At 47.0% G+C, this 22,584-nt stretch overlaps 1 protein-coding gene across 1 annotated transcript in view; it reads right to left on the bottom strand.

The window, feature by feature from the left end:
- Positions 1 to 22,584, bottom strand: part of LOC141073590 (uncharacterized) — a 105,953-nt gene that overhangs the window by 42,036 nt on the left and 41,333 nt on the right. Inside the window, exons 7-8 of the mRNA XM_073560878.1 lie at positions 20,207 to 20,298; positions 12,734 to 12,845 (exon numbers count right to left, since the gene is read on the bottom strand). Coding sequence (XP_073416979.1) covers positions 12,734 to 12,845; positions 20,207 to 20,298 — 204 coding nt within the window. The remainder of the gene's footprint in view (positions 1 to 12,733; positions 12,846 to 20,206; positions 20,299 to 22,584) is intronic.

Genomic DNA, 22,584 nt, shown 5'->3' with positions numbered 1-22,584 from the left:
GCGGGTGAGTCACTGCTCAGCGGAGGCTGCACGCCGGCGCTGACACTCAGGACACGCTCACAGGCTCAGTGAGCAAGTACAGTGCGGTGTTCCTGACATTATAACTGACCATTTCAGTTTTTGTTTTTTTTTCTTCGGAAAAAAAAAAAAAAAGGTGTGTGTTATCCTCATGGATCCAATACAAGCCTTGTCTGATCAGGTCAAGCACCTGACCCAAATGTTCCATAAGCTCAATGTGGAACAACGCACGATGGCCCAGACCCAGCAACAGTTGGTAGTTACTGTGCAGGGGGCTGTCGATGCAGGGGCTTCTGGTTTTGGGGGTAGCGATGTGTCATTAGCATCCCCCGAATCTCCGGTCAAATTGCCAGACTTTTTCTCAGGAGACAAAAAGGAGTTCAGGTCTTTCAGAGAAGGATGCAAGCTTTTTTTTTTCTCTAAGGCCCCGCTCCTCCGGGGATGAGTTCCAGAGGGTAGGGGTCATTATTTCCCTACTTCGGGGGGCTCCGCAAGCATGGGCTTTCTCTCTGTCTTCCTCTGCTCCTGAACGTATGTCAGTGAACGCATTCTTTGAGGCCCTCGGGCACATTTATGATGAACCTGACCGAGTGCGATTGGCAGAGGATATGTTGATGAGTGTCTGTCAGGGGAAACATTCAGCTGAGTGGTTTTGTTCTGAGTTCCGCCGCTGGGCCGCAGAGGTCTCTTGGAGCGACGCCGCACTCCGAGGACTCTTTCGCAGAGGCTTGTCCGAGCGGCTGCAGGATGCCTTGGCGTTACATCCCCCACCTAACTCTCTCGAGGACGCCATGACCCAGGCCGTCCGGATGGACCGCAGGCTGCGGGCCAGAGGGGTGATGCAGGTGGATACTCCATTATTCCCCAGTGGAAAAGAGACTGCCCCTGAGCCCATGGATGTAGGCGCCCTCTCCCTGAAGGATACGGAGAGGAAACGCCGGAAGGACAAGCAGTTATGCTTTTACTGCGGTAAAACGGGACATTGGAAAAGGGAGTGCCCGAATTGCCCGTCTTCAAACCCGGTCGGCGGGAAACGACTAGGTCTGGGTAGTCAACGGGGAGGCTGCTCAGACCCTCAGGTACCATTTTCCTCGTTTTCTAAAGTGTTACTGCCTGTGGAACTGTTTGTGGACGGTAGTTCTTTTTCCTCTACAGCCTTCGTCGACTGCGGATCATCTATTAACCTCATTGACTCCCAATTGGTCACACACTGCAAGATAGGGACAGTTAGGCTCAAGGTTCCGATCAAGGTGATGGCCATTGACTCATCTCCCCTCACTAAGGAGGGAATTCGCTTTATGTCTGATGTGTTTTCGCTCAGAGTGGGCGCTATTCATGTGGAAAACATAAGTTGTTTTGTGCTGGACAATCTACCTGCAGGGTTGGTGTTGGGCATGCCCTGGTTACAACGCCATAACCCAGTTATTAACTGGAAAACAGGGGAGATTGTTCAATGGGGGTTTAATGATTTTGAGTTATGTGATAAATCCGCACTGCTGGTTGAACCAGTTAAATCTGTGTCTGTATCATCTGTCGAGCTGGAAGGTATTCCGGAATGCCTGAAGGACTTCGAAGATGTATTCTCCGAAAGCGAGGCCGAGACGTTACCGCCACATAGACCCTTTGACTGCGCTATTGAGCTGGTCCCGGGGGCTAAATTACCCAAAGCCCGTCTGTTTAATTTGTCTGGTCCTGAGCGCTTGGCTATGAAGGAGTACATTACTGAAAGTCTGCGCAAAGGACACATACGTCCTTCAGTCTCACCTGTAGCGGCAGGTTTTTTTTTTTGGAAAGAAAAAAGATGGCGGGTTACGTCCCTGTCTCGACTTCCGGGAGCTTAATCAAATTACTGTACGGAATACGTACCCCCTTCCGTTGATTCCCGATTTATGTAACCAGCTATCAGGGGCAAAGTGGTTTTCTAAACTTGACCTTCGGGGGGCATATAATTTGATAAGGGTCCGGGAGGGGGATGAATGGAAAACCGCGTTCCTCACGACTGAGGGACTATTTGAAAATTTAGTAATGCCGTTTGGTCTTACCAACGCCCCTGCCATATTTCAGAATTTCATCAACGTGGTATTCTCGGATCTCATTGGTCGTTTTGTCGTTATCTACTTAGATGACATTTTGATATATTCCCCCGACAAGTATTCTCATTTGGAACATGTACGAACTGTGCTCCAAAGGCTTAGAGAAAATCATTTGTATGCCAAATTGGAGAAATGTGTATTCTGTGTACAAGAGTTGTCCTTTTTGGGGTTAATTGTATCCGGTGAGGGTTTTCGCATGGACCCCAAGAAGGTGCAGGCCATTGCGGATTGGGTGCAACCCCGAGATCTTAAGGGTCTTCAGCGCTTCTTGGGGTTCGCCAATTATTACCGCAAATTTATCCGGGGGTTTTCGCAAGTGGTCAAACCTCTCACGGATCTAACATGCAAAGGTGCGGATGTGAGAAATTGGTCCTCGCTCGCAAAAGAGGCCTTTGCAACGCTGAAAAAATGTTTTATGTCTGCTCCTGTGTTAGTGCAGCCAGATCCGTCCAAACCATTCGTCGTGGAAGTGGACGCCTCTGAGGTGGGGGTGGGGGCGGTGTTGTCCCAAGGGCCTGCCACTCTAACCAACCTCAGGCCATGTGCTTTCTTTTCCAAGAAGTTCTCTGCTGCGGAAAGAAATTACGACGTAGGCAATAGAGAGCTTCTTGCAGTCAAATTGGCGTTTGAAGAATGGAGGCACTTTTTGGAGGGGGCCAGTCACCCGGTTACGGTGATCACGGATCACAAAAATCTGTCGTACATTGAGTCTGCTAAAAGACTAACGCCCAGACAGGCCCGTTGGTCACTTTTTTTTTCCCGTTTTCAGTTTACGATTACATTTCGTCCAGGGTCTAAGAATGTCAAGGCTGACGCCTTATCACGCAGTTTTCAGCCGGTGTCGCCCCCTGAGCCACCGTCCTCCATTCTTCACCCTGGGGTTGTGATAGCAGAGGTCTCATCTGAATTGGAACGGGAGATTCTGGGGGCCCAGTCGCAGGCCTCGGCGGCCAAGCCGGAGGGGAAGTTGTTTGTCCCAGAGCAACTTCGCCTGAAACTCTTGCAGGAGTTCCATGAATCCAAGCTGAGTGCTCACCCTGGTATTTCAGCCACACGACTGGCAGTGGCTAGGATCTTTTGGTGGCCTACCCTTGGTTCGGACATAAAAAAATTCATTGCTGGTTGTGGGGTCTGCGCTCGTTCTAAAAGCTCTCATAGCCGGCCAGCAGGGGAGCTGATACCCTTGGCAGTGCCCGAAAGGCCATGGACTCATTTATCCATGGATTTTGTTACCAATCTCCCTCCATCTAAGGGTAATACAGTGGTATGGGTAGTGGTGGACAGGTTTTCTAAGCAGGCTCATTTCGTACCCCTGTCCGCACTACCGTCAGCTGAGACGTTGTCCAGGTTGTTTGTGCAGCATGTGATCCGGTTGCATGGGGTACCCCTGAATGTGGTGTCTGATCGTGGTGTGCAGTTTGTGGCTAAGTTTTGGCGTGCTTTCTGCAAAAAATTAGGTATGTCTCTGTCCTTTTCGTCTGCATACCATCCTGAGAGCAATGGGCAGACGGAGCGCACTAACCAGTCCCTGGAACAGATCCTCAGGTGTCTAACCTCTGCTAGACAGAATGACTGGTGCGATGCACTGCCGTTGGCTGAATTTGCCTTCAATAGTCGGGTGAGTCAATCCACTGGTAGGTCCCCTTTCTTGATTAACTATGGGTTCAGTCCTCATTTTGGTGAGTTTTCTCGTCTGGATTCGGGGTGTCCCGGGGCTGAGGATTCTGTTCAGCGGTTAAAAGATACATGGGCAGAAGTCCAGCGGCGTATATCTAGGTCTCAAGGCAGGTATAAGTTTTTCGCGGACAGGAAACGAACACCTGGTCCCATGTTTCGGGTGGGAGAGAAAGTTTGGCTCTCCACGCGAAACATTAAGTTAAAGATTCCGTCAGCCAAGTTGGGACCCAAATTCATTGGCCCGTACAAGATTGTGGAAAAAATCAATCCAGTGGCGTATAGGCTGTGCCTTCCACCCTCTTTCAAGATCCCTAACGTCTTCCACAAATCTCTACTGAAACCTTTTGAAGCAGTACGGGGAGACTCCGAGTCTGCTGCTCCTCCGGTTTTGGTCGAAGGGCAGGTGGAGTACGAGGTTGGTCATATCGTAGATTCCAGGTTGGTACGGCGGTCGGTACAGTACCTGGTTCATTGGAAGGGGTATGGACCGGAGGACAGGTCCTGGGTACCAGCCCGGTTGATGCATGCTGATCGCCTGGTGCGGGCTTTCCATGCTAAGTACCCAGGCAAGCCTGGGGGTCCAGAGGCCCCCCGTTGAGAGGGGGGTACTGTCATGATCTCAGTGCGGGTTTGACTTGCACACGTGGGGTTAATGTTTGGAACCAGTGCTGATGACTGGCATTTCTGGGGTTAAAGGTTGTGATCCCGGTGCAGGCTTACCTGCACACCTGGGGCTATGATTGTGGCCTCTCCCTGGTTCTGGGGGAGGCTTCTTATAGCCTCAGGACGCTCCCATCCCTGTCAGTTATACTTTCGCCCTTGGCATTGTGTGCTGACCCCTGAGTGTGTTTGTGCTGTGTTCTGGTTACTTGATTCTCTGTGTATGACTCGGTCTGTTCCCTGGATATCGCTTTGGATTCTGCCTGGTACCTTTTATGTCTGTTTGGTTTTGATCTCTGCTTGGCCCTGATTATCCGCTCTGTCTCCTCCCTGGTACTGTACTGTGATCCTGTGTATGACCTTTGGCTTTGTCTGACCTCCCATCTGTTTATCTCTCCTGTACCTCGCTGGTCTGTACTGTGCATAACCTCTGCTTTGCTTGGACTCTGAGTTCTCTTCCTTCTCTGTGTGCAGGACGCTAAGCCCCGCCCCCTTGCAGTCACATGACCATTCACATGACCATAGGTCCTATGCTGGCTTCCTAAACTTCAGCATCCACAGGTCCTGTGCATCGGTACTTTCTGGCTGTACCTGACCCCGGTACCCCTACATTGCGGGTGAGTCACTGCTCAGCGGAGGCTGCACGCCGGCGCTGACACTCAGGACACGCGCACTGGCTCAGTGAGCAAGTACAGTGCGGTGTTCCTGACAGAAACCAACTCCATGAGGATGGTCTGAGGGCATGACGTCCACAGATGGCGGTTGTGCTCAAAGCCCAACACCGTGCAGGATGCTTGGCATTTGCCACAGAACACCAGGATTGGCAAATTCGCCATTGGCACCCTGTGCTCTTCACAGATGAAAGCAGGGTCACACTGAGCACATGTGACAGATGTGACAAAGTCTCGAGACGCTGTGGAGAGCAATCTGCTGCCTGCAACATTCTTCAGCATGACCGGTTTGGCAGTGGGGTGGCATTTCTTTTGGAGGGCCACACAGCCCTCCATGTGCTCGTCAGAGGTAGCCTGACTGCCATTAGGTACCGAGATGAGATTCTCCGACCCCTTGTGAGGCCATATGCTGGTGCGGTAGGCCCTGGGTTCCTCCTAACGCAGGACAATGCCAGACCTCATGTGGCTGGAGTGTGTTAGCAGTTCCTGCAAGATGAAGGCATTGAAGCTATGGACTGGCCCACCCATTCCCCAGACCTGAATCTGGTTGAGCACATCTGGGACATCATGTCTCGCTCCATCCACCAACGTCATGTTGCACCACAGACTGTCCAGGAGTTGGCAGATGCTTTAGTCCAGGTCTGGGAGGAGATCCCTCAGGAGACCATCCACCGCCTCATCAGGAGCATGCCGAGGCGTTGTACAGTAGGGAGGTCACACAGGCACTAGGAGGCCACACACAATACTGAGCATCATTTCCTTGTCTTGAGGCATTTCCACTGAAGTTGGATCAGCCTGTAATTTGATTTTCCACTTTGATTTTGAGTATCATTCCAAATCCAGAACTCCATGGGATATTCATTTTGATTTGCACTGATAATTGTTATGTTTTATTGTTTTGAACACATTCCATTATGCAATGAATAAAAATTTGCAACTGGAATATTTCATTCAGACATATCTAGTGTTAGGAACGGCGGAACGCCCTAAATAAAAAAAACTAATAAAGTGCGTCGCTCGGGGTCCACCGTGCAGTAGGTGATATAACCGCTGCTAAGTGGTGACAGGAGCAATATGGCGGAGGTGCGCACGGGGTTAAACTTCACCCAGGTGCGCAGAGCAATCTCTGTTGAGTCATAGAGATGCCAAACACAAGACAAATACTATAGGGCTGAGCCTGTTAACCCCTTCATGACCGAGCCTATTTTGACCTTAATGACCTGGCCATTTTTTGCAATTCTGACCAGTGTCCCTTTATGAGGTAATAACTCAGGAACGCTTCAACGGATCGTAGCGATTCTGAGACTGTTTTTTCGTGACATATTGGGCTTCATGTTAGTGGTAAATTTAGGTCGATAATTTTTGCGTTTATTTGTGAAAAAATCAGAAATTTGATAAAAATTTAGAACATTTCGCAATTTTCAAATTTTTATTCTGTTAAACCAGAGAGTTATGTGACACAAAGTGGTAACTAAATAACATTTCCCACATGTCTACTTTACATCAGCACAATTTTGGAAACAATTTTTTTTTTGTTAGGAAGTTATAAGGGTTAAAAGTTGAAAAGTGATTTCTCATTTTTACAACAAGATTTACAAAACCATTTTTTTAGGGACCACCTCACATTTGAAGTCACTTTGAGGGGTCTATATGGCAGAAAATACCCAAAAGTGACACCATTCTAAAAACTGCACCCATCAAGCTACTCAAAACTACATTCAAGAAGATAATTAACCCTTCAGGTGTTTCGCAGGAACTAACGCTGTGTGCACACGCTGCGGATTAGGTGCGGATTCATCCGCGCGGATTTTGTAAAATCCGCAGGTCAAAAGACCTGCGGTTTTACCTGCGGATTGCTCTGCGGCTTTGCCCTGCAGTTTTTCATCTCCTCAATGGAGGAGATGGCAAACCGCAGCGGAATCCGCAGAAAGAATTGACATGTCAATTCTTTCTGTGGATTGAAAACCGCAGATAATCCGCGCGGAAAATTCCGCACCGTCTGCATTGCGGTTTTTGATTCCCATAGGGAATCATGGTACTGTACACCGCAGCAGAAACTGCTGCGGGTCCGCAGCGGCCAAAACCTCTGCGGAACCGCAGCAAAATCCGCAGCGTGTGCACACAGCCTAAAGCAACGTGGAAAGAAAAAATGAACATTTTAATTTTTACAACGAAAATTTTCTTTTAGCATCAATTTTTTCATTTTCACATGGGCAACAGGATAAAATGGATCCTAAAATTTGTTGGGCAATTTCTCCTGAGTACACCGATACCTCATATGTGGTCATAAACCACTGTTTGGGCGCACGGCAGGGCTCAGAAGGGAAGGAGCGCCATTTGACTTTTTGAATGGAAAACATGCTGGAATATTTTGCGGTTGCCATGTCGCGTTTGGAGAGCCCCTGTGTGCCTAAACTTTGGAGCTCCCCCACAAGTGACCCCATTTTGGAAACTAGACCCCCCAAGGAACTTATCTACATGCATAGTGATCACTTTGAACCCCCCAGGTGCTTCACAAATTGATCGGTAAAAAAAAAAGTACTTTTTTTTCACAAAAATTTTCTTTTAGCCTCAGTTTTTTTCATTTTCACATGGGCAACAGAATAAAATGGATCCTAAAATTTGTTGGGCAATTTCTCCTGAGTGCACAGATACCTCATATGTGGTCATAAACCACTGTTTGGGCGCACGGCAGGGTTCGTAAGTGAAGGAGCGCTATTTGACTTTTTGAATGGAAAATTAGCTCCAATCGTTATCGGACACCATGTCGCGTTTGGAGAGCCCCTGTGTGCCTAAACAGTGAAAAAAACCACAAGTGACACCATTTTGGAAACTAGACCCCTTATGGAACTTATCTAGATGTGTAGTGAGCACTTTGAACCCCCAGGTGCTTCACAGAAGTTTATAACGCAGAGCAGTGAAAAGAAAAAATTTTTTTTCCTCAAAAATGATTTTTTAGCACGCTATTTTTCATTTTCACAAGGGTAACAGGAGAAATTGGACCACAAAAGTTGTTGTGCAATGTGTTCTGAGTACAATGATACCCCATATGTGGGGGGGAACCGCTGTTTGGGCGCACGGCAGGGCTCAGAAGGGAAGGAGAACCATTTGACTTTTTGAAATGAAAATTACCTCTAATCGTTAGCGGACACCATATCGTGTTTGGAGAGCCCCTGTGTGCCTAAACATTGGAGCTCCCCCACAAATAACCCCATTTTGGAAACTAGACCTCCTAAGGAACTTATCTAGATGCATAGTGAGCACTTTGAACCCCCAAGTGCTTCACAAAAGTTTATAACACAGTACTGTGAAAATAAAAAAAAAATTTTCCTCAAAAAATTATTTTTTAGTGTGCAATTTTTTATTTTCACAAGGGTACCAGGAGAAACTGGACTCCAAAAGTTGTTGTCCAGTTTGTCCTGAGTATGCTGGTACCCCATATATGGGGGGGGACCACTGTTTGGGCACACGTCGGGGATCGGAAGAGAAGTAGTGACATTTTGAAATGCTGACTTAGATGGAATGGTCTGCGGGCATCATGTTACATTTGCAGGGCCCCTGATGTACCTAAACTGTGGAAACGCCCCACAAATGACCCCATTTTGGAAACTAGACCGCCCAAGGAACTTATCTAGATGTGTGGTGAGCACCTTAAACCCCCAAGTGCTTCACAGAAGTTTATAACGCAGAGCCGTGAAAACAAAAAATCATTTTTTTTCCTCAAAAAAATGGATTTTTAGCCAGCAATTTTTTTTCCACAAGGGTAACAGGATAAATTGGACCCCAAAAGTTGTTGTCCAGTTTGTCCTGAGCACGCTGGTACCCCATATGTGGGTGGCGACCACTGTGTGGGCACACGTCGTGGCTCGGAAGGAAAGTAGTGACATTATGAAATGCTGACTTTGATGGAATGGTCTGTGGGCGTCATGTTATATTTGCAGAGCCCCTGATGTACCTAAACTGTGGAAACCCCCCACAAGTGACCCCATTTTGGAAACTAGACCCCCCAAGGAACTTATCTAGATGTATGGCGAGGACCTTGAACCCCCAAGTGCTTCACAGAAGTTTATAATGCAGAGCCGTCAAAATAAAAAATCATTTTTTTTCCTCAAGAAAAAAAGATTTTTAGCTCGCAAATTTTTATTTTCCCAAGGGTAGCAGGAGAAATTGGACCCCAAAAGTTGTTGTCCAGTTTGTCCTGAGTACACCAATACCCCATATGTGGGGAGGAACCATTGTTTGGGCGCACGTAAGGGCTGAGAATGGAAGTAGTGACATTTTGAAATGCAGACTTTGATGGAAAGGTCTGCGGTCATCGTTACGTTTGCAGAGCCCCTGATGTGCCTAAACAGTAGAAACCCCCACAAGTGACCCCATTTTGGAAACTAGACCTTCCAAGGAACTTATCTAGATGTCTGGTGAGCACTTGGAACCCCCAAGTGCTTCACAGACGTTTATAACGCAGAGACTTGAAAATAAAAAAATCATTTCTTTTCCAAAAAAATAAGTTTTTAGCCCCCAATTTTTTATTTTCCCAAGGGTAACAGGAGAAATTAGACCACCAAAGTTGTTGTGCAATTTTTCCTGAGTACGCTGATACCCCATATGTTGGGGTAAACCACTGTTTGGGCACACGTCGGGGCTTGGAAAGGAGGGAGCACCGTTTGACTTTTTGAACGCAAAATTGGCTGGTATCAATGGTTGCACCATGTCGCGTTTAGAGACCCCCTGATGTGCCTAAACAGTGGAAACCCCATAATTCTAACTCCAACCCTAACCCCAACACACCCCTAACTACAACCCTAACCCCAACACATCCCTAACCCTATCCATAACCCTAATTCCAACCCTAACCCTAATTCCAACCCTAACCCTAATTCCAACCCTAACCCTAATTCCACTCTAACCCTAATTCCAACCCTAACCCTAATTCCAACCCTAACCCTAACCCTCTTTCCAACCCTAACCCTCTTTCCATCCCTAACCCTAACCCTCTTTCCATCCCTAACCCTAACCCTCTTTCCAACCCTAACGGAAAAATAAAAATAAAAATAATTTCTTTATTTTATTAGTTGATCCTGCCTATGGGGGTGATAAACGGGGGGTTTATTTACTTTTCATTCTATTTTGATCACTGTGAGAGTTTATCACAGTGATCATAATAGATTGAAGGGAAATTGCAGCCGGCGGGCGGACTGCGCATGCGCCCGCCATTTTCAAGATGGCGGCGCCCATGGTCCGGGACCACGGGACACCGGGAGGCGGAGGGGGACATCGGAGGTACCGGGGGGGGGGGTCGGAAGGTGGGCGGAGCACAGAGAAGGGGGAGGGGAGTCGATGATGACGGCGGCGGCACATTGCCGCCGCAGTCGGTATCGGGGGCTGATCGGCCCCGTGAGCCGGGGGGGGGGGGTCGGATATAACCGCTGCTAAGTGGTGGCAGGAGCAATATGGCGGAGGTGCTCACAGGGTTAAACTTCACCCAGGTGCGCAGAGTAATCTCTGTTGAGTTACAGAGATGCCAAACACAAGACAAATACTATAGGGCTGAGCCAGTTAAAGTCACAGTGCTCAGAATAGTTGCACACACGGTATCAGGTCACAGGAGCAGAGCCAAGGACAGCGGGACTGTGTCCCTCTAGACCTACCGTGTGTGCGACGTCGCAACTGTGAATGCCAAGAAGTGCTGCTACTGCAGCGCGGCGTGGGACACTGCCGCTACACGACAATGCTAGTACGCAAGCGCAATGTCGGACGCTAGCAACTGTGGATGATGAAGCAGAAGCGCGCTGGCACTAAACTCAATCCCTAACCACAAACGTAATATCAGAGGGTAGGGGTTTCAAATGAGTCATTCACCAGAATCATGCATCCATTCTCATCCACACAGCAGCAAGAATGACTATACTAGCGAATGGCGTAACAGCCATGCGCGCCTTTTATAGCAGTCGGGACCTTCCGGAAGCCTCCAGATCTCCGAGCTGGACCAATGAGATCTGAAGCAGGACCTGAGCACATGACTCCCGATCCCCAATGGGAGATCGTCCCATGAGCATGCTCAGAAGATGGACAGAAGGACTTAGCCTCTGGAGAGATTTGCTGCAAGGCAATCTCCTCTGCAATCTCCTCTCCAGTAGATAAACAGCAGGAGACTGCAGAATGTGAGGGTCTGGATTCCTGCAGAGCCAACGCAGGAATCTGACGCCTAACATCTAGGATGTGGTATTTTAGTGTTCCCTTTATTTTTTTGAGCAGTGTACATTTTAATCAATAGATCTTAGAATAAAAAAAAAGTTCCACAGTTGGATTTGCTAAAAAAAAAAACGTTCCTGTGCAGAGATAATCTTATAAATGTGTCCCTGTGTAATGGATGTATATGATCAGGCAGTAACATGGTTGAATTTGCCACAGCTCCTGCACTGTGGAGAAGGCAAAAAAGAGTACACAGACATTACAGCTGGTTATTTCTGCGTGGTAAAGTTTTTAAACAGGCAGGGAAATATTTTGACTTGCAGAAAGCAGCAGCTGTGATCCCATGCTCTCCTGTTTTTATCCTCTATTTTGCTTCCTCCCATGCCCAGGAGCTGTGGTATGATCATAAACAAATTTTTCGTTTACATAAGGGAAACGGGAGAAAAATTGACCCTAAAATGTGCAATTTCTCCTGAGTACGCCATACCCCATATATAGTGAAAAAAAACTGTTTAGGCACACGACAGGGCTCAAAAGGGAAGTGGGGCCATTTGACTTTTGTAGTGCAAAATTGCCTAGAATAGAAAGAGGTCATATCATGTGACTAAATAGTAGAACACCCCGAAAAGTGACCCCATTTTGTAAACTATGCCCCTCAAGTAATTTATCTAGAGGTGTGATGAGCACATTGCGCCTACAAGTGCTTCATAGCATTTTATAATGTTGAGCCGTGAAAATTAAAAATTAGATTTTTCCCACCAAAATGTTGCTTTAGCCAAAAATCTTGAATTTTCACTAGGGTAACAGCTGTGCAGTTTCTCCCGAGTACGCTAGTGTTCCATATGTGAAGAACTTGGAAGGGAAGGAGTTTTCGAGAACAGATTTAGCAGGAATAGACTGGGGACATCATGTCGCATTTGAAGAGCCCACAAGGTGCCAAAACAGTAGAAAACCCTTACATGTGATCCCATTTTGGAAACTATGCTTCAAGAGGAATTTGTTTGTGGGGGTAATGAGAATTTTAAAACCACACATGATTCATAAAAATGTGTAAAATTGGGCTGTGGAAATGAAAAAATATTTTTTTTTCAACTAACATGTTGTTTTAGCCTAAGTTTTTAATTTTCAAAAGGGCTATTAGGAGAAATTGCGTAACAAATTATATGGTCTATTTTCTCTGACGTATGTCAATGCCCCAAATATTGTCAGAAACTACTTTTCAGGCACAGTGTAAAGTTCAAAATCATATGTACATAATGCATATGGATTTTTTTTGCAGATCTGCAACAACAAAAAATTGTCGGTCACGTGTGAACATATTCTAACATGTTAAAGTGTGAAAAAAATATTTTATACACTCTTTACTTACACTGCTCACATGGAAGGCCCCAAGGTAGGCTATAATGACAAATTATGGCTCACCTGTACTATCACCTGTAGAAACCTGTGTCTCCATCTTACACGGCTGGTCACCCCCTGTATAGTCCTCATCATCATCTTCAATATCAATTATAACAATATTCAAATTTTCATCCTAAATAGAAAATTTTGGAAAAATGTTAAATGGCAAGTAAACTTTTAAATATCACTAATATCGAGCTTAGTTTATTAATTACATACATGGACATACACATGTGATCAAAATTGTTGGTCCCCCTCGTTTAATGACAGAAAAACCCACAATGGCTACAGATATAACTTGAATCTGACAAAAGTAATAAACAAATAAAAAATTATGAAAATGAACAAATGAAAGTCAGACTGTCATGATCCAGGACGGGGTTTCGCTTTGGCCCGTCCTGGTCTGATTGGGGGTTAATTGTTCCGCCTCTCCCTGGCAGAAGGCGGCTATTTAATGCTCACTGGACCTAGGTCCGGTGTCAGTTATACTCCTGCCCTCGGCTGAGTTAGTTGACCTTGTACGTACGTGTGCCTTGTGCCTGATATTTTGCTTGCTTGTTTGGTTTTGATCCGGTTCTGTCCCTGTTACGAGTTCTGCCTCTCCCTCTTGTACTGCGCTACCTCTCGTGTATGACTCTCTGCTTGTGACCCGACTTCTCTCTGCTCGTCCCCTTGGTACCGCGTCGCCCTCTTGTGTATGACCTTTGGCTTTGTCTGACCTCCCGTCTGTTTACCCCTCCTGTACCTCGCTGTCCGTACTGTGAATGACCTCCGTTTTGCCCGACTCTGAGTTTTCTGTCTTCTATGAAAGCAGGACGCTAAGCCCCGCCCCCTGGCAGTCACATGACCGTAGGTCCCATGCCGGCTTGTTAAACTTCATCACTAAGGTCCTGTGCACCTATACTTTCTGGCTATCCAGGTCACCAGGGGTCCCTACAGTGCAGGTGAGTCCCTGCTCAGCAGAGGCTGTACGCCGGCGCTGTCAGGATCCTGATATTACAACTGACCATTAACATTTTTTTTTCTCTGCTCCCATACTCCTGTGTATGTGATGGATCCTATGCACGCTCTTTCTGAGCAGGTTAAACACCTGGCCCAGATGTCTCAGAAACTCCTTGGAGAACAACGAGTCCTGGCTCAGTCTCAGCAGCTGATCGCTGACACTGTGCAGGGGAGTTTTTCATCGGGGGCTCGGGATGTTACATTAGTTTCTCCTGAGCCTCCAGTGAAGTTACCAGATACCTTTTCTGGAGATAAAAAAGAGTTCAGAGTTTTCAAGGAGGGCTGTAAGCTTCTTTTTTTACTTAAGACCACACTCTTCTGGGGATGAAAGTCAGAGAGTGGGGGTCATTATGTCTCTGTTAAGGGGAGCCCCCCAAGCTTGGGCTTTCTCCCTTCCGACCACGGCCCCCGAGCGTATGACAGTAGATGTATTTTTTAAGGCCCTGGGGCATATTTATGATGAGCCTGATCGTATGCGTATGGCTGAGGACATGGTGATGAGTGTTTGCCAGGGAAAGCACTCAGCCGAGTGGTTTTGTACAGAATTCAGACGCTGGGCTGCTGAGGTCTGTTGGAATGATGCCGCCCTGCGGGGTTTGTTCCGTAGAGGCCTGTCTGAATATCTGAAAGATGCTTTGGCTCTCCACCCTCCGCCTGATTCCCTGGAGGAGGCTATGACACAGGCCGTCCGAATGGATCGCCGGCTACGGGCGAGGGGAGTGATGCAAAGTGAAAGACCGTTATTCTCCCAAGGAAGGGGAGCCAGTCCTATATTGGAGATCGCGGAGATGGGAACCATCGACCTCAAGGAAAGTGAAAGGAGACAACAGTGCGTGGGAAAAGGCTGTTTTCACTGTGGCGATTCTGGACATTGGAGAAAGGTTTGCCCCTCCCGTCCACTAACCAAGCGACTGAGCCCGGGTGATTGTCGTGGAGGTCACCCAGGCTCTCAGGTACCTTTTTCTTCCTTCTCTAAAATGTTGTTGCAAGTGGAACTTTGTTGTGGGAGTGTCTCCACATCCACTTCTGCCTTCGTGGATTGCGGATCAGCATTGAACTTTATTGACTCTGATTTGGTATTCAGGTGTAAGTTAGGGACAGTTAGGTTGGAGACTCCTATTCACATTGTGGCCATTGACAAAACACCACTGGTAAAAAATAACATTATGTTTCGTACTGAAGAGTTTCTCCTTAAAGTGAGTTCCTTGCACCAGGAACGTATTTCATGTTTTGTGATGGACAACCTGCCAGCGGGACTGGTGTTGGGGTTCCCCTGGTTACAATTGCATAATCCTGTAATTAATTGGGAATGTCGGGACATTGTTAAATGGGGTCCCTATTGTTCTGAGAAATGTCTTGATACTGTGTCTGTGTCGTCCGTGGGTCTGGAAGGTATTCCGGAGTGCCTGATAGACTATACGGACGTTTTCTCCGAAAAAGAGGCTGAGGTTTTACCACCACACCGCCCATTTGATTGTGCCATTGACCTGGTTCCAGGTGCTAAATTGCCCAAGGCCCGCTTGTATAACCTTTCGGGTCCAGAACGGGCTGCGATGAAGGAGTATATTTCCGAAAGCCTCCGTAAGGGACACATTCGTCCTTCTGTTTCTCCTGTGGCGGCGGGGTTCTTTTTTGTAAAGAAAAAAGATGGTGGTTTACGCCCATGCCTCGATTTTCGTGAGTTAAATAAGATAACTGTGAGGAATACGTATCCCCTTCCACTTATTCCTGATTTATACAACCAATTGTCCGGAGCCAAGTGGTTTTCAAAATTAGATCTACGGGGAGCGTATAACCTTATCCGAGTCCGAGACGGAGATGAATGGAAAACCGCTTTTCTCACTACTGAAGTGTTGTTTGAAAATCTGGTCATGCCTTTCGGCTTGACCAATGCTCCATCGGTCTTCCAAAACTTCATAAATCACGTGTTCTCTGATTTTATTGGACGTTTTTTGGTGGTATATTTGGATGACATATTGATCTATTCTCCTGATAAACAGGCTCACATTGGTCATGTTCGGGCAGTTCTCCAAAGGCTCCGGGACAACTGTCTCTTTGCTAAACTGGAAAAATTTTTGTTTTTTGTTCAGGAACTGTCGTTTCTGGGGTTCATCGTGTCTGCTGAAGGGTATCGAATGGATCCTAATAAGGTGCAGGCCATTGTCGAGTGGGTTCAACCTTGTGATTTGAAGGCTCTGCAGCGTTTCCTAGGATTCGCCAATTACTATCGCAAATTTATAAAGGGGTTCTCACAGGTGGTTAAACAGGGGGGTTAAAAGGGGGCCGATATCAAGAATTGGTCAACCGCAGCGATAGCGGCATTTCAGTTTTTGAAAACATGTTTCATGTCGGCCCCGATTCTTGTTCAACCGGACCCGTCTGAACTATTTGTTGAGGTAGATGCCTCAGAGGTGGGGGCGGCATTGTCCCAGGGACCCGCCACTTTGACCAATTTAAGACCTTGCGCCTTTTTCTCAAAGAAATTCTCTCCTGCGGAGAGAAACTATGATGTGGAAAATCGAGAACTTCTGGCCGTTAAGTTGGCCTTTGAAGAATGGAGGCATTTTTTGGAGGGGGCTGTCCATCCTATAACCGTAATTTCGGACCACAAAAACCTAGCTTATATTGAATCAGCTAAGAGGTTGACTCCTAGACAGGCTAGATGGTCACTTTTTTTTCCCGATTCAACTTCTCGATCACTTTTTGGCCAGGATCTAAAAATGTCAGAGCAGATGCCTTGTCACGCAGTCTAGATCCAGTTTCCCCCCCGGAACCTCCATCCTCCATTCTTCAGCCTGCGGTGGTGGTGGCTGGTATTTCGAATATGTTGAAATGAGAGATTCGGGAAGCCCAGTCCCTTGCACCGCCGGCTAAGCCGGTGGACAAACTTTTTGTGCCATCTCAGCTTCGCCTTACGGACCTCCGGGAGTTCCATGACTCAGTTCTGGGTGGACATCCAGGGATCTCGGCTACCCGGAAGGCCATTGCTAGAGTATTCTGGTGGTCTGCTTTAGCCTCTGATGTTGGGGAATATGTATCTGCTTGTGATGTTTGTGCCCGTGCAAAAAAAAACCATAACCGGCCGGCCGGGGAATTGGTACCACTGCCAATTCCTGAGAGACCATGGACGCATTTGTCCATGGATTTCATCACCAACCTTCCACCCTCCAAGGGTAATACCGTCGTCTCGGTTGTGGTGGACAGGTTTAGTAAGCAGGCACATTTTGTACCTTTGGCAGCTCTACCTAATGCGGAAACATTGTCCAGATTGTTTGTTGAGCATGTGGTGCGGTTGCATGGGGTACCCTTGAATGTGGTGTCTGATAGAGGAGTGCAATTTGTTTCCAGATTTTGGAGGGCTTTTTGTAAAAGGTTGGGTATTGGTCTGTCCTTTTAATCCGCTTATCATCCAGAGACTAATGGGCAGACCGAGCGGACCAATCAGTCTCTAGAGCAAATTCTGCGTTGCTTGACCTCAGACCGACAAGATGATTGGTGTTCTGTGTTACCGGGGCTGAGTTTGCATTTAACAACCGCGTTAACCAGTCTACAGGTACATCTCCCTTTTTCTGCAATTATGGGTTTCATCCTCATTTTGGAGAATTTTCCCGTTTGAATTCTGGGTGTCCTGGGGCGGATGAGATGATCCAGCGGTTGGGGGAGGTATGGTGAGAGGTCCAGAGTAATATTACGAAGGCCCAGGACAAATTTAAATTTTTTGCAGACAAAAAACGATCCGCGGGACCGGAGTTTCAGATTGGGGATAAGGTATGGTTGTCCACCAAGAATATAAGACTCAAGGTCCCCTCTGCGAAGCTTGGACCCAAGTTTATCGGTCCTTATGAAATTACCGAGGCACTTAACCCCGTGGCTTTTCGGTTGCGTCTCCCGCCATCTCTGCAGATCCCAAATGTTTTTCATAAGGCCCTTTTGAAACCTGTGAGGTCCGCTGGGGAGGGATCATCAGCTTCCCCAACACCGGTTTTGGTAGACGGGCAGTCAGAGTACGAGGTGGAACGAATTGTCGACTCCAGGTTGGTCCGTCGTGCCCTTCAATATCTGGTACATTGGAAAGGCTACGGTCCTGAAGAACGCTCGATCGGTTCATGCGGATCGGTTGGTCCGGGCCTTTCACGCCAAGTACCCTGAGAGAGCTGGGGGTCCAGTGGCCCCCCATTGAGAGGAGGGTACTGTCATGATCCAGGACGGGGTTTCTCTTTGGCCCGTCCTGGTCTGATTGGGGGTTAATTGTTCCGCCTCTCCCTGGCAGAGGGCGGCTATTTAATGCTCACTAGACCTAGGTCCGGTGTCAGTTATACTCCTGCCCTCGGCTGATTTAGTTGACCTTGTGTGTACGTGTGCCTTGTGCCTGATATCTTGCTTGCTTGTTTGGTTTTGATCCGGTTCTGTCCCTGTTACGAGTTCTGCCTGTCCCTCTTGTACTGCGCTACCTCTCGTGTATGACTCTCTGCTTGTGACCCGACTTCTATCTGCTCGTCCCCTTGGTACCGCGTCGCCCTCTTGTGTATGACCTTCGGCTTTGTCTGACCTTCCGTCTGTTTTCCCCTCCTGTACCTCGCTGTCCGTACTGTGAATGACCTCCGTTTTGCCCGACTCTGAGTTTTCTGTCTTCTCTGAAAGCAGGACGCTAAGCCCCGCCCCCTGGCAGTCACATGACCGTAGGTCCCGTGCCGGCTTGTTAAACTTCATCACTAAGGTCCTGTGCACCTATACTTTCTGGCTATCCTGGTCCCCAGGGGTCCCTACAGTGCGGGTGAGTCCCTGCTCAGCGGAGGCTGTACGCCGGTGCTGTCAGGATCCTGATACAGACATTGCTTTTCAACCATGCTTCCACAGAATTTTAAAAAAAATAAAACTCATGAAATAGGCCTGGACAGAAATGAGAGTACCCATGAAAATAATATGACAAAAGGGACATGTTAAATCAAGGTTTGTCCACTAATTAGCATCACAGGTGTCTACAATCTTGGAATCAGTGAGTGGGCCTGTATATAGGGCTACAGATACTCACTGTGCTGTTTGGTGACATGGTGTGTATTAGACGCAACATGGACCAGAGGAAGCGAAGGAAAGAGTTGCCTCAGGAGATTAGAAAGAAAATTATAGACAAACATGTTAAAGGTAAAAGTTATAAGACCATCTCCAAGCAGCTTGATGTTCCTGTGATTACAGTTGCACATATTATTCAGAAATTTAAGATCCATGGGACTGTAGCCAACCTCCCTGGATGTAACCGCGAGAGGAAAATTGATGACAAATCAACGAGACGGATAATATGAATGGTAACAAAAGAGCCCAGAAAAACCTCTAAACAGATTAAAGGTGAAATTCAAGCTCAAGGAACATCAGTGTCAGATCGCACCGTCGTTGTATTAGCCAAAGTGGACTTCATGGGAGACGGCCAAGGAGGACACCATTGTTGAAAAAAATCATAAAATAGCCAGACTGGAATTTGCCAAACTACACGTTGACAAGTCACAAAGCTTCTGGAAGAATGTCGTATGGACAGATGAGACAAAAATGGAACTTTTTGGCAAGGCACAATAGCTCTATGTTCACAGGCAGAAAAATGAAGCATATCAAGAAAAGAACACTGTCCCTACTGTGAAACATGGAGGAGGCTCTGTTTTGTTCTGGGACTGCTTTGCTGCATCTGGCACAGGGTGTCTAGAATCTGTGCAGGGTACAATGAAATCTCAAGACTATCAAGGTATTCTAGAGAGAAATGTGCTGCCTAGTGTGAGAAAGCTCGGTCTCAGTCACAGGTCATGGATCTTGCAACAGGAAAATGACCCAAAACACACAGCTAAAAACACCCACGAATGGCTAAGAGGAAAACATTGGACTATTCTGAAGTGGTCTTCTATGAGCCCTGACCTAAATCCTATTGACCATCTTTGGAAAGAGCTGAAACATGCCGTCTGGAAAAGGCAACCTTCAAACACAAGACAACTGGAGCAGTTTGCTCTTGAGGAGTGGGCCAAAATATCTGTCGAGAAGTGTCATTGACAGGTATAGGAATCGTTTGATTGCAGTGATTGCCTCAAAAGGTTGTGCAACAAAATAAGTTAAGGGTACCATCATTTCTGTCCAGGCCTATTTCATGAGTTTTATTTTTTTTTAAATTCTGTGGAAGCATGGTTGAAAATTAATGTCTGACTTTCATTTGTTCATTTTCATAGATTTTTTATTTATTACTTTTGTCAGATTCAAGTTATTTCTGTGACTATTGTGGGTTTTTCTGTCATTAAATGAGGGGTACCAACAATTTTGACCACGTGTGTATATAAACATTACTGATATCAAGAACCCCAATTTGGGATTGGTTAGTGTAAAAAATTAGATAATGCTTGTTCAGAAATTGGGACCCCTAGTGAATCATGTTCTAGGACTATCTGAAGTGAGGCATAATTAAGCTTGTAGAATAAATACATTGGAGAGATGGACATTATGTAACCGGTAGTACAGTACCTCATTCTGTTTTTTGAAGGCTCTCTGATTTACTGCACAACATGCTGGATTAGTAGGACTGAGGCATCTTTCGGGTGTAACACTGGATACCTCTGTATGAAACAGACACTAGTTTGTAAGCAAACATTAACAACATAAAAATACTACGCAAAAAAATCTGAAGAAAAAATAAAAATAACATTTTTTTTTTAGGATTCATTTCTGGCTCCAAAGCTTAGCCTTTTAGATTATTGTTTCTTAACATTCTCAACCATTAGGCAATCATTGATTAAAATGGTTTTTGAGAGATTTCCAAAATGTTTGCAGTCACCCATTTCAGGCTGTAACTGATCTTAGGCTGCATGCATTAGGACAGGTTTCTTGAAGAAGAACTCCAAGAAGATGTCCAATATGGTCACTGTCACTCAATTCAGACTCCTTATCTTCCTAAAAGTCACACATTACAACAGGTTGCCTAAAAACAAGCTCTGAGATATACAAAATAGTCACAGTCACCTCAATAAGGCACCAACTGGACCCAGGCTAAATGCATTATGACAGATTGCCTGAAGAAAAGACGCTCGTACAAATGTCTGCTATGTTAAGGGCCCGTCACACATAGCGAGATCGCTAGTGAGATCGCTGATTTTGTGACGCATCACTACGTGTGGCAGCGGGAGACCATCGATCAGCGAGCTCCCAGCGCTGTAAGCAGACGCTGGGAGCTGGTATCCATGGAAAACTGCGGGTAACTAAGTGCCGCGCGTGCTTAGTTACCCAATATTTACCTTGGATACCAGCGTCCTTGCTGGCCCTGATCACTGGTGTGTCTGCCTGTTTGGCAGCTCACCAGCGATTATGTAGCGATGCACCAGCGATCCAGACCAGGTCGTATCGTTGTCGGGATGGCTGGTGCATCGTTTGGTGTAACGGGACCCTTAGAGCAAGTGCCTGGTCCGGCTGAGGGGCAGCATAGTAAATATGTAGAAATTATTTAGTTACTCAGCCTGACAAGGGCACGGAGCAGGGCCAAAGCTGGTGAAAAAACAGTTTTAGGCTGGTTTCACATTAGCGTTTTCTAGTGCAGCGCATCGTGCGCGTCCATGTGCATGCGCCATGCGCCCCTATGTTTAACATGGCGGGCGCATGGTCTAGCGTTTGCACGCGTTCATATGCGTTTTTGTGCGCATGCTTTTTTTATAGTGTGCATCTAGGCGCGCCAGACGCAACCTGTTGCATTTTTGGGTCCGTCCAACAGCGTAAAAAAAAAGCATGCGCAAAAATAACACATTACAGTCTATGAAAACGCAGGCGTGCTCATGGACATGCGCACGCCTGTGTTTGAAATCGCATGCGTTTTAAGAGTTAACATGGCTAGAAACTGGTTAAAACGCATGCGCCTAAAAAATGCAAACGCATGCAAAACGCATGATGCGTTTCTTGCATGTGTTTCTATTGCGCACGAAGCGCAGCGCTAAAAACCGCTAATGCGAAAGTAGCCCTACTTAGTCAGCCTGGCAAGTTTATTTTTCCTCCTCTATCTTTCCCCTGCTTTGTGCTCATCTGTAAAATCGTTAGGCCGAAAGAGCAGATCAATTTATTTATTTATGAAGTTAACCCTCCACCTAACAGGAACTTGGTTTTGCTACGCTTAGGCCGGTTTCACATTTGCGCTTTTGAGCGCAGTGACGGCCTGCGCTAAGCCCCACCCCCTGCCGCGCATCCGCCGGTAGCTCCGCCTACCGGCACATGACGTTGCATTCGTCCTGCGTCCCCTATCTTTATCACTAGGGGCGCAGGCCGTGCGCAGTATGCGTTTGGCGGCGCTTGCGTCCTTTTGACGGTGCGCCGACCAGCGCCAAACGCAACCTGTTGCAGTTTGGTTGCGCTCAGCGCACCATCAAAAGGACGCATGCGCCGCCAAACACATACTGCGCACAGCCTGCGCCCCCAGTGATAAAGATAGGGGATGCAGGACGCATGCAGCGTCATGCGCCGGTAGGTGGAGCTACCGGCGGAGGCGCGGCAGGGGGTGGGGCTTAGAGGCGGCCGTGCGCAGGCAGTCGCTGCGCTCAAAAGCGCAAATGTGAAACCGGCCTCAGATGTATCCCAAGAGCAGCTTTTCTTCAGACAGCCATCTAAATGCATGCAGCCTGACAACTACATATTGAATACTATGAATGTCATGGCATTTTATTAGAAAACCGAACATGTACATGAGATCTCCAGTACAAATTATTATCTTGAATCAGACACCTCTCTAACAAAAGCACAGAGAATGTCTCCTCGATCCTCTACCTATGGAAGAAAAACATACCATCAAAAATACGGTACCATGATGGGCTCGAAAACTGAGCCATCTTCTACTAATTTCTTCATAGGGAGGTTTAAAGAGTCTT

The sequence above is a fragment of the Dendrobates tinctorius genome, unplaced genomic scaffold (assembly GCF_039654945.1).
Source record: "Dendrobates tinctorius isolate UK_male_01 unplaced genomic scaffold, ASM3965494v1 ptg000308l, whole genome shotgun sequence".
Taxonomy (NCBI): domain Eukaryota; kingdom Metazoa; phylum Chordata; class Amphibia; order Anura; family Dendrobatidae; genus Dendrobates; species Dendrobates tinctorius.
This window is presented reverse-complemented; position numbering and strand designations above follow the sequence as displayed.